The 11,549-nt window shown below is 56.3% G+C and overlaps 1 protein-coding gene across 2 annotated transcripts; it reads left to right on the top strand.

Annotated features, from left to right (window-relative positions):
- Positions 1-2,515: 2,515 nt before the first annotated feature.
- KLHDC8A (kelch domain containing 8A) lies at positions 2,516-10,016 on the top strand. Of its 2 annotated transcripts, none has more exons than XM_059146416.1 (6): positions 2,516-2,828; positions 3,169-3,770; positions 6,789-6,953; positions 7,143-7,358; positions 7,978-8,079; positions 8,945-10,016. In XM_059146416.1, exons 2-6 carry the CDS (start codon positions 3,395-3,397, stop codon positions 9,136-9,138), a joined length of 1,053 nt encoding a protein of 350 aa, XP_059002399.1. In that variant the 5' UTR covers positions 2,516-2,828; positions 3,169-3,394; the 3' UTR covers positions 9,139-10,016. The 2 variants fall into 2 exon arrangements, with proteins under 2 accessions (XP_059002399.1, XP_059002400.1); XM_059146417.1 differs by having other exon boundaries at positions 2,520-2,828; positions 3,597-3,770.
- Positions 10,017-11,549: the final 1,533 nt, after the last annotated feature.

Raw genomic sequence — 11,549 nt, 5'->3', positions numbered from 1 at the left:
AAAGATCGTGAGAAAATGGGTATGTGAGGGTTTGGGTTAGCTGGATGAGTTTTGCAAGCGCAAAGTAGTGTGGGACTCTGCTGCCCCGCTGGCGTGGGTGGGGGCACAAGGAGCCTCGCCTCACTGCTTTGGTAAAAGGCTCAGTAAGCGGGCACCTGAGTGGCTCAGTTGGTTAAGCGGCTGCCTTTGGCTCGGGTCATGATCCCAGAGTCCTGGGATCAAGCCCTGCAGCAGGCTCCCTGCTTAGTGGGGAGCCTGCTTCTCCTTCTCCCTCTGCCTAGTTGTGTTTTCTCTCCATCTCTCCAATGAATAAATAAAATATTAAAAAAAAAAAAAAAAAGGTTCAGTAAGCAAGGGAGGCCTGAGTGCATAGTGGATTAAGCATCGACCCTTGATTTTGGCTCAGGTCATTATCTTGGCTTAGGTCATGATCTTAAAGTTGTGATCTGGAGCCCCAGGTCAGGCTCCATGCTCAGAGGGGAGCCTGCTAGAGCTTCTCTTTCCCTCCCCCTGCTCACATTCTCTCCCTACCCCTCTCTAAAGTAAATAAATGTTTTTCTTTTCTCTCTCTCTTTTTTTTTTTAAAGCTCGGTGGGTACAAGAGACTGAAGACCTACCCCACAAGCCCCTTTGAGGAAGGGCTAGGGCTTTCAGTCTTCCTGATCAGCCTATGCTGGTTTTGTGAAGACAGCTCAAGTCGGGAGTTGAAAGTCTATTCCCTCGTCTCCCCGGGGAGATTGTGATCCCTAGGACAGAAGAGAAATATTTGGTGTTTCCTGTAAAACTTCATTAATTCAGACCACATTCTTTTGGAATTTATGAGTTCTTACTGGATAGAGAAAACAGAACACAACCTTCCTCTGAAGGTTCTAGAGGTGCTTACTGTGTAAGTACAGAGAATTCAAACTAAAAGAAACAGGGGAATTTCTAAGCCAAGAACTCAAGATATTAAGATAGGCCTACTGTGAGTCGTGACGTCTGTTTCTCACAGGAAGTCATTCCTGAGCAAGGGGCAAAATGTCTGTGTTTGTTCTCTGTCTGCCTTCTTCTGCTGTTGTTGACAGATAGTAGGTAACAATGGTGTTAATAGCGATTTACCAGGCCCTTGCTATGTGCCGGAAAACAGAACAGAGCCTTTTACAAACAATATGTCATTTAATCTTCACGAAAATCTGCAAGGATCCATCCATAGCATGGAATACTATGGATACTTCTATCAGAAATAAAAAGGAATAAACTATTGGCAAACATACAACAACCTGGCATATTTCCACGGAATTATGCCAGGAGAGGGGTGGGTAGTCAATCCCAAAATGTTGCCTACTGTATCATCCTATTTATGTAACATTCTTGAAATGACAAAATTACGGAATTGGAGAACAGATTAATAGTTGCCAGGGCCTGGAGAGCAAAGAGTGGGAGGGAAGTAGGTGTGGGTATAAAGGGGGAATAGAAAGAATCCTAGTGATGTGAAGGAAGTACCTTCCCTCATTAATTGCCATAGCCGGCTTGTAATATTATTGTACTAGAAGTTTTGCAAGATGTTACCATTGAGGGAAACTAGGTAAAGGGTGTTATTTCCTACTACTGCATGTAAATCTACAATTTCTCTCCAAATAAAAAGATAAATTAAAATAATAGAAGGAAATTGGGTCTTGGAGTAGTTAAATCATTTCAGAGCCAGAATTCAAACCCACCTCTGTCAGACTCCCAAGCCTGAGTGTTTCAAGACTGTATTCAAGGGAACCAGAAAGAAAGAGAACCCCACAGGCTTTGCAGTCAGACCAGGGGGCCCACAGGTGTCTTGGGCACCTTTGTTACAAGGGATTGCTATCCTGAAAAGGCTATGAGAATGTGGCTTGAGAAAATTATTTGGCAAGCCCCGTAGATCGGTGCTGAGTGGCAACATTGCATAACCAGGCCTCCCCTCCTCAAGGAGTGTGCAGAAGGCATGACAATGGGGGAGCGCTGCGTCCCCCCCCCCCCCCCCGCCTTCCTCCATCTACTTCGGTGTCTCTGGTTACGTGTCCACATGTGTGTGCTTTGTCAGTTACTGTTTCCGGACGGGAGAGGCTTGGGCGATGTGTAAGTCACACAGAGGTGCGCGGGGTCAGTGGCCCCGCTCTGACTGGGTGCACCTGTGTCGGGTCTGCACGTGTCACACCCACGGACCTTGTTTCTATGAGGTTAAAGCACTTGATCCTGCCTCCCCCAACGCAAAGCTGACTACTGAGCCAGCCTGTCACGAACCCGGTCTGGGTGCTGTAGATAAACTGGGTAATTGGTCTCTCCGCCTCCTCATCCAAAACAAACACAAACCGCCCCCCCCCCCCCCGCCACACACACACACACACACACCACCACCACCACCACCACCATCAAGCTGGAGGGAGTCTGGTCCCTGAAATCTGGGTTCCTGGCTCCAGTGCCCCGCCCCTCTGACCCCGTGGACAAGGTGAGCGGCTCCCGCGGGGCCCTTTCCCTCCCCCGCGGGCGGGTGCTGCCAGCGCTTATATAAAGAGGTCACGGCCTGCTCCGCCGCGGGGCGCACGCGGCCTCCTGCACAGGTGTGGCGGCTGCGGGTGGGGAGGTGCGCGGAGCAGCCGGGCCGGCCTCCTCCCCGCGGGCGGCTCCGCTTCTCCTTGGCGCTGCTCGTCCCTTCTCCTCGCCTGCATGTGTGACGGCGGCGTGCGCGCTGGGGAAGGACACCGCGCCCTCTCCCCGGCTACCCGCCGCCCCGGGGCGGAGGGCCTCCTCGATCCCCGTTTCCCCGCTCCCTGCTGATGCGCGGTCTGCGCCTCGCCACCGCGTTCCTCTGGCCTGACTGTGTAAGTGGCGCGGGGGCGTGGGCGGGAGGGCGGGGGCAGGGAGGCGGCGGCGCCCGGAGGTGTTAACTCCTCGCTCGGCTGGCAGGCAGCGGGGCGCTGCGAGCCCCCGAAAGCCCCCAGCCCAGCGCGCGCCCAGCTAGCGTCCGAGCAGCCCGTCCGGAGGGGCGGGGGACAGGGCGCTGCGGGGCGCGATGCCACCGCGGGGTGGCGCCCTCGGCCGCCGCGTCCTTCCTTTAAAGTTGGCAAGGACCTGGGAGCCGGGAGTCCGCCGGGCCGGCGGCGCGAGGAGGCGAGGGCGCGGGGCCCCGATCGCCCTTGATTCGCCCCATCCCTCCCGCAGGGCCAGGCGCGGACGCCGCCGGACCGCGCAGTCTGGAGGGACTGTGAAGCGCTGGCCGGCGTCGGGGCCCTTGCCCGGGGTCGGGCGGGAGCCGGCGGACGGGAGCCAGATGGAGGCGGCGAGAGGGGGCGCGGAGTAACGGGCGGCCCCCCGGGCTCGCACCTCCCGCGGCGCCCTGGCTCTCCGCGGGCACAGGGGCGCGGCGGGCGGGGCCCCCGGGGCTGCGATGGAGGTGCCTAACGTCAAGGACTTCCAGTGGAAGCGCCTGGCGCCGCTGCCCAGCCGCCGGGTTTACTGCTCCCTGCTGGAGAGCGGGGGGCAGGTCTATGCCATCGGGGGATGTGACGACAACGGCATCCCCATGGACTGCTTTGAGGTCTACTCCCCCGAGGCCGACCAGTGGACCGCCCTGCCCCCCCTGCCCACAGCCCGGGCCGGGGTGGCCGCCATCGCCCTGGGGAAGCGGATCATGGTGATCGGGGGTGTGGGCACCAGTCAGCTGCCCCTGAAGGTCGTGGAGATGTACAACATCGATGAGGGCAAGTGGAAGAAGCGGAGCGTGCTGCGAGAGGCCGCCATGGGCATTTCTGTCACGGCCAAAGGCGAGTGGGGCCAGGGCGGCGGGAGGGCAGAGAGGAGGGAGTGGGGGACCACCGGGAGAGGGATAGAAACCGACACTGAGTCGGGGGCCCGCTCTCACAGTCCTGATCCTGTCTGATCCCTAGAAGAGACCTGAAACTGAAGACCCACTGGCCTTATTTTACAGATGGGAAAACAGGCTCAGCAGGTGAAGTGTCTAGTAATTCCACCAGGCTCCTCCCGGAGAGCTGGGTGCGCCTGGCCAGAGGGGACAGCTAAAGGGTTAGTGCTGTGTCCCTGCAGACACCTTCATTCTGCAGAACGACAGAGCCTCCCACCCACACCTTATCCCCTGCCCACTGCCTTTTAGGGGCCAACACCCCAGACACATATCTGAGGTCCTGGGAACCTTCTCTGCCTCCTTGAACCATCCCCAGTCCCCACCACGGGGGCTTTGAGGCCTGACTCCAGGGCCTTCCCCACTACCTTCTATCTCCCCCTCTGCCTCCTAATCTCAGAGAGGCTAATGAATGGGGACTAGAAAGTTCTTGAGGGTCATGCTCCTGCAGCATCCTGCCCAGGTTCACAGGTCTCGGAGCGAGCATGTGCTGATCAGGAGGCTACGTGATCTTCGTTTCACTTTCTCAAAATCCCTTGTTTCTTTCTCGTTGGGTTTAGCACAGCCCAGAGCACAGAGGGGGCTCCAGATTCTCTTTTGCTGAAACATGCAGGGTTTTTTGTGTTTTTTTGTTTTTTGTTTTTTGTTTTTTTAGGTGTTTTTTTTTTTTTTTTTTTTTTTTTTTTTTTTTTTTTTTGCTGCTGTTGCTGCTGTTGTTTTTTTTAAAGGTTTATTTATTTGACAGGGAGAGAGAGGGCACGAGTGGGAAGAGCCGCAGAGGGAGAAGCAGGCTCCCCTCTGAGCAGGGAGCCTGAGGCAGGGCTGGATCCCAGGACTCAATCCCAGGACCCTGAGCCAAAGGCAGATGCTTAACCGACTGAGCCACTCAGGTGCCCCAGTGCAAAGGGCTTTATAAGAAATGGTCCAACAGGAATTAGAAGGCCCCCAGTGCAGCTCAGATAGCCTTGGTCAGATGCAATCCTCCCTCCTCCTCAGGCAAAACCATCCCATTGACCCATTGGGTCTACTGTAGATCAGGAATCAGTACTTCTTGAATACCTGCTCTGTCCCTTGCATAGTTCTAGGTCCCAGGGATGAAGGAGAGAGACCGAAGTCCTGGTCCCTACTTTCAGAAGTCCAGGTCTTGACCAGTGGAGGTGACTAGTGAGAAACTCTAACCCAGAATCCCTCAGGGCAGTGGCCTGTGAGGCCTCCAGGAACCCTGGGTAGGAAAGACAGGAGACCTGGAGGCCTGTTGTGGGGGGAAAGAGAGAGAAAGGGTTTTCCTTGCCGCCCAAACCCCCCTGCATCGGCCTCGAGAAGTGCTGCTGGGAGATTAAGAACTCACATTTATTGAGTCATTACCGTAGGTGCTTTATGTGTTTTAATGTGATCTTCACAGGCTGGGTGATGAGGTAAGCGCTATGATTACCCTCATTCTGGAGGGAAGCCATGTGGGGCCCGAAGAGGTTAAATACCTCGCCCAAGGTCACAGGGCTAATGAGTGATGATGGAGTCTCTGCTCTTCACTGTGGCACTGACTGGGTTCAGCAGTGGGTCTGATAAGCTTTCCTATGCCTGTGTGGCCAGCACTGAAGCAAAGTCTGGGGCCATGGACGAACAAATTCTCTAACAATCTAGTGGAAGAAACAGACGACGATTATTTCGGTAATAAATAGCAAGTAGGGCAAAGTCAATGCCTTGGGAGGCACTGGTCTGGTGCTCTCAGCCCAGCTCTGCCGTGGGGGGACACCCAAGTGCCCGTGAAGGACTGAGTAGGAGCTGGCCCAGGAGTGGTGGTGGGGCACGGACCAAGGGTTCTCTGCTGGAGGTGTGTTTTCGGGGGGACATAGGGATGGGCGAGGCAGAGCTCATGTAAGGGAAACCCTCCCAATATTAGCAGGCCCAATCTCCTGACCCGAGGCTACAGTTGGGATTTTTTTTCCTTTTTCAATAAAACTGGAGGTAGTGCTCAATAGAAGGAAATAGTACTCATCCCTGTAATTCCCTTGAAGAATAAAAGCCTCTTAGGGCCAGAAGCTGGGAAGACTGCCTACTGGGAGACAGAATCCCAGGCACGGGTGGGTCCCCGGGAAGGCGAGTGGCTTGTGGGGTCAGGGAGCAGGGGACCCTGTGTCTCTGGTCTTTAGGAGGCCCTGGAGGGAAGCCCTAGGAAACAGCTTATCTTTCCTACTGCGGTGCTTGCCTACCTGCCTACTTGCCGCCATGAGCAACAGAAAATGGGAGCAAACTCACTTCTGCTCTGAGAGTACCCAGCTTACCGCCCTGGCAGGGTTCCTTAAAGGGGCTAGTCTTCTGTCCTCCAAAGCCTCCCCCTCATTCAGCCCTAACCCTGTCTCATCTAGTGCAGGATGCCTTCCGGAGCCCACACGCCACCCAGTGTGCGAAGGAGGAAGGCACTCCTGGGGGAGCAGGGGGCAGACAGAGAAAATCAGCAGCAGGCCAGTGTCCCACAAGGCCAGCGACAAGCAGGGCTGACCTCATTTCCAAAGGCTCCTGCTGGGTCTGGAGCATTCCAGTCTGGGAATGCCTAAGCAACAGTCCACTATTGGAAGGCATCAGACGAATACCTCTCCTCTTTGGCATTCCCTCTGGCTGCCTAGGAGGGAGGAACATGGAGAGGACAAGACCTGCGAAGGGTTGTCCAGACCCCCACTCCATCACAGTCTACCCCGTGCAAGATTCAGCCAAGGGCCAGACACCAAGGACGACTGAGACACGCAAGCGTGATGCGGTTTCAGGAAGACCCAGGCTCAACCCGGCAGGGACTTGTGGTTTCATCAGCCCCACTCAGGGAGGTTGCAGTGGTTGGGAACCTGGCCTGAGCTTAGTGCTGGTCTTCAAGCTGTCTCATCGTGCAGATAAGCTGAGCCAGGGGTATGTGTGTGGCCTTTCTCCTTAGACTACCGAGTGTACGCGGCTGGTGGGATGGGCCTGGACCTCCGTCCACACAACCACCTCCAACACTATGACATGCTCAAGGACATGTGGGTGTCACTAGCACCCATGCCCACCCCGAGATATGCTGCCACCTCCTTCCTCCGAGGCTCCAAGATCTACGTGCTAGGTAAGGACATGCTATCTGTCCCGCATCTATCTCTTCTCTCCTGGGGTCCGTTCCCACAGGAAGCACTGACACACAGTGCACTCCCTGTACAGCTCGGTAACAGTCAAAAGGGGAAACCCAGCCCTTGCCCTCAGGTACTTACTGTGGCCCCCCCCTCTTACACCCCTCCAACCCCGTTCTGGCCCCCAGGGGGACGACAGTCGAAGTATGCAGTCAATGCCTTTGAGGTCTTTGACATTGAGACTCGCTCCTGGACCAAGTTCCCCAACATTCCCAGCAAGCGGGCCTTCTCCAGCTTTGTGACCCTGGATGACCGCCTCTACAGCCTGGGGGGCCTGAGGCAAGGTCGGCTCTACCGGCAGCCCAAGTTCCTCCGGACCATGGATGTGTTCGACATGGAACAAGGTGAGCAGGGCACTGGCTACTCGCTGCCCACGACCCCTCTGGCTGACTCCCTGCACCTTGCCCCCATCCCATGCACCCGCCCAGGGCCCCTGCCCTAGCAGGGGGAGCCTTTCAGAGATCTGGACAGCCCTCACCATTCCGGGCTACTGTTGAGATCGCTTTCCTCCATCTGGACAGGGTTCCTCCTGGCTGGCTGGTTATTTGTCTCCAAGACTTTCCCGTCTATTTTCTTCTTACGACATCCAGGCAGGGCCAGGGGAGGGAGGGCTTCTCCTGCTTTTTACCAATGTAGACCCAGAAGGATCCCGACCTTCCTGCTCGCTGCCTCTAGTTAGCCTTCTCTCCAGCTCGGAGCCCACGAGAACAGAGAAAGAACGAGGTGATTCGTTGCAGGGGATTTTGGTTCCTTGGACTGGAGCAAGCCTGGGTGGGAAAGGGGGGAGGCCTCGGAGCCCATCATTTCAAACAGCAGGAGGTGTAGTTTCTGCCCGGAGCACAAAGGGTGGTTGGAATAGACTTGGGCCTCGGGCGTGAGCTCTGGGGACAAGGTGTATATTTGGTGGGGGAGGTCAGCATCTAATTCTCTCTCAATTTATGCGCCACGATCCATGGCCCGTAGGGGGCTGGCTGAAGATGGAACGCTCATTCTTCCTCAAGAAGCGGCGGGCAGACTTTGTGGCCGGCTCTCTGAGCGGACGGGTCATAGTGGCCGGAGGACTCGGTAAGGATGGCGCTTTCAGGCTGTTACTGCGGGTCGGGTGCTTGGTGGACACTTGGCGCTCTGCGTGAGCAGGAGAAGGTTCTGGCTGCTTCTTGCACACTGCCTGCCTACCACTTTAACCCAAATAATTCAAAACATGCCCTCCCACGTATCCACAAACGGGTCCCTATGTGCTCTTTCCAGCCTCTCACACAGGGGGACTGAGGCCAAGACAGCATGCGGAACAGGCTGCCGACCTTGGAAAGCAGGCTTGCTGAGCACAGCTCCCTGGGGCCCTAACCAGGAACACCTGGGGACAAATGCATGGCAGGGATTAGCCTGGTCCTCTTTCTCTGGCTTGCTCTACTCCCTGGATATCCAGCTCCATCGTGGACAAGGAGAGCAACCTGATTAGACAGATTTTTGTAATGGGTTCAGGATTTGCTGGGCTACTCCTCACAGAGACTAGAGGTATTTTGAAGGCAGGATCCCAGCCTCAACAGGGCAGAGAACCTCTAGTTGCCCAGAGGTTACGCAGTGTAGGCAGACTCCCACTTCGCCCGAGCATGGAAGGAGCTCAATGCGAGCCAGACCTCGGGGACAGCTGTTTAGTACAAGGCAAAAGAAAGGCAGCAGCAGCGTCTAGAGACTTGGGGTCAAAGCAGTGGGTGGAGATGAAAAGAGGGAGAGAAAGCAGGCAGGGCTAAGAGGCTGTCGGCCAAGAGCCAAGGCCCAGGGTCCGGAGGGAGCCGTTCTGCAGTCCAGGGACTGAGGTCCGTGGCTTCTGCTTGTGGGTTCCAGAGGGGGCCACGGAGGTGGAGGCACTGAGGGGCAGGGATTGGTGGCTGGTCTCCTTTGTGAGGTCCGCTTCCCTTGGCACTTCCAGGGAACCAACCCACGGTCCTGGAGACGGCAGAGGCATTCCACCCGGGGAAGAACAAGTGGGAGGTGCTCCCCACCATGCCCACGCCCCGCTGCGCCTGCTCCAGCATTGTCATCAAGAACTGCCTCCTGGCCGTGGGGGGCGTCAGCCAGGGTCTGAGCGACGCTGTGGAAGCCCTGTGCATCTCCGACTCCTAGCTGCCCCCGGGCCTGGCGCCTTGGCCCCAGACCAGACCACTCCACTCTTGACGACAGACATGGTCTCATCAGAGCAGTTTGGGTGACTTCCCAGGATGCCAGCTCCTGTCCGCAACTGGGGGGGGGGTCAGGCCCTAGGGGCTCTGGGGGACCTCCCCCCACCTGCAAACTGTATCGATCCCAGGAAACCATAAGAAGACACGCTGACTCCGCCAACCTGCAGCTGGAGCCCAGCCCAGCTCTGAGGAGGCTCCTCCCCTCCTGCTCAGGCAGAGGAAGGCCCAGGAGTACCGGCTACCTCCCCTTCCTCTGAGTTCCGCCTCCCCCAGTGGCCAGAGCAGGAGGTGGGTGGGGTAGAAGACCACGGCTATCACTGTCTTCTCCCCAGCTCTGTGCTACTTTGAGGGTCTCTAGGGATGGAAAATGGTGAGGGGTTGCAAGGAGTCCGGAGCCCGTCTTCTCTCCCATGATTCGCATCCCTGCCCCGTTTGGCGGTCAGCAGCGGGCCTGCCCTTGCCCTCATCTGCTCAGCGACTCGGCTCTGGAGCAGAGGCCGCTGAGCTGGAAGGGAAGTCAGGTTCAAATGGACCAGTCCAGGTCAGCAGCCTCAGCCAGCAAGATCCCAGGCCTCTCCGGTCCTTGATGGGAACGCGATGATGAGGAAGGAGCAGACACCCAGCCCAGGCTCTGCTTCCCGCGCCTCTCCTCACTCACTTTCTCCTTCCGCCACCCCTCCCTGGCTCTTTTGTCCCCAGCGTTCCTGGAGCGTTTCTGTACAAAACCTTCTCGTGTACACTGTGGCATCAAAATCCACAAAGTCTGGATTGACTACACCCGGGTTAACAGCAGCAGCACAATGATTAAAATCTATATTCCTATCCTCTCGGGCAGCTGGTGCCGGGGTTGGGTGGATGGGTATCTTGATGGGTAGAGGGGACCCCCGAAATATGTCCCTGTGACGGTGTCAGTCTAAATAGGGCCCCAGGTGGCCAGCTGTCCTTGGCTGTTCCCCCGGAGCAGGTTCTATCCCCAAACCTCGACCGGCTGTGTCACCTCGCTCCCAGTACAGCTGTAGGCAAGACTCCAGTTAGGAGGCAGGAAGGGCTGCGCTCGGCAGCTGATGTCTTCACGGTGGCCTCAGTTCACTCAGCTGAAGTTCACTGCCATCTTACCCAAGTGGGAAGGGGATTGCTCGTGGACTTAACAACTTGAAGCTTTTAGAGCACCTCTTTCTTCTTCTTCTTCTTCTTCTTCTTCTTCTTCTTCTTCTTCTTCTTCTTCTTCTTCTTCTTCTTCTTTTTCTTTTTTCTTTTTTTTTTTTTAAGATTTATCTATTTATTTGAGAGAGAGTGAGTGAGCACATAGTTGGAGAGGGAGAAGCAGGGTCCCTGCTGATCAGGGAGCCCAACGTGGGGCTTGATCCCAGAACCCTGGAATCATGACCCGAGCTGAAGGCAGACTCTTAACTGACTGAGCCACCCAGGTGTCCCTCCACCCCCTTTTAAAGATTTTATTTATTTATTTATTTATTTATTTGTCAGAGAGAGAGAGAGAGAGAGAAAGGGGAGAGCACAAGCTGGGGGAGAGGCAGAGGCAGAGGGAGAAGCAGACACCACGCTGAGCAAGGAAGGAGCCGATGCAGGACTTGATCCTAGGACCCTGGAATCATGACCTGAGCCGAAGGCTAAACTAACTGAGCCCTCCAGGCAGCCGCTGCTGCTGCTGCTGCTTCTTTTTAAAAAGATTTTATTTATTTGTTTGAGAGCAGCAACAAGCAGTGGGGAGGGGAAGAGTGAGAGAAGCAGGCTCCCCCCACCCCTGAGCAAGGAGCCCCATGCAGGGCTCGATCCCGGGACCCCGGGATCCTGTCCTGAGCCGAAGGCAGACACTCAACCAACTGAGCCAGTTATTTTTAAAAGCTGTACCAGCACCAGGGATACAAAGAAAACCTGCCTCGGGAGGGGTTACCGGGGAGTCAGACGGCACTTACTGTGCGATGGTGTAATTCATTCCCGAGAGGCAGGAACAGAGGAGGAAAACCTGTCAGGGCTCAGGGCTCAGGGCTCCGGGCTCAGGGGGAGCCTCCTGGAGGATTGGCTCTGGGGATCAGGACCAATAGAATCTGGGGCTTTTCTCCTTTCATGCAGCATCAGAAGGGTGCTGCCCCCTGCTGGCCCAGCCTGGCCTTCCCACGCAGGCCAGAGGCAGCCGATGGCCACCAGTGCCCCCTGGTGAGCAGACTGTGGGGGAGACTTTCCTATTGCTTCTGGGCACCCCTATTTCGGGTCTGTTTGTTGCTGAAGTAACCGTTAGAAGAATGTGCCAGAAGAGCTTCAGCCCCCGTGAGGGATCAAGGGGTTTGGGAAGCCAATGCCAAGTCCAGCCCTGGTCTGCCCACCCCCACCCCCCAC

Source organism: Mustela lutreola, chromosome 14, assembly GCF_030435805.1.
Source record: "Mustela lutreola isolate mMusLut2 chromosome 14, mMusLut2.pri, whole genome shotgun sequence".
Taxonomy (NCBI): domain Eukaryota; kingdom Metazoa; phylum Chordata; class Mammalia; order Carnivora; family Mustelidae; genus Mustela; species Mustela lutreola.
This window is presented reverse-complemented; position numbering and strand designations above follow the sequence as displayed.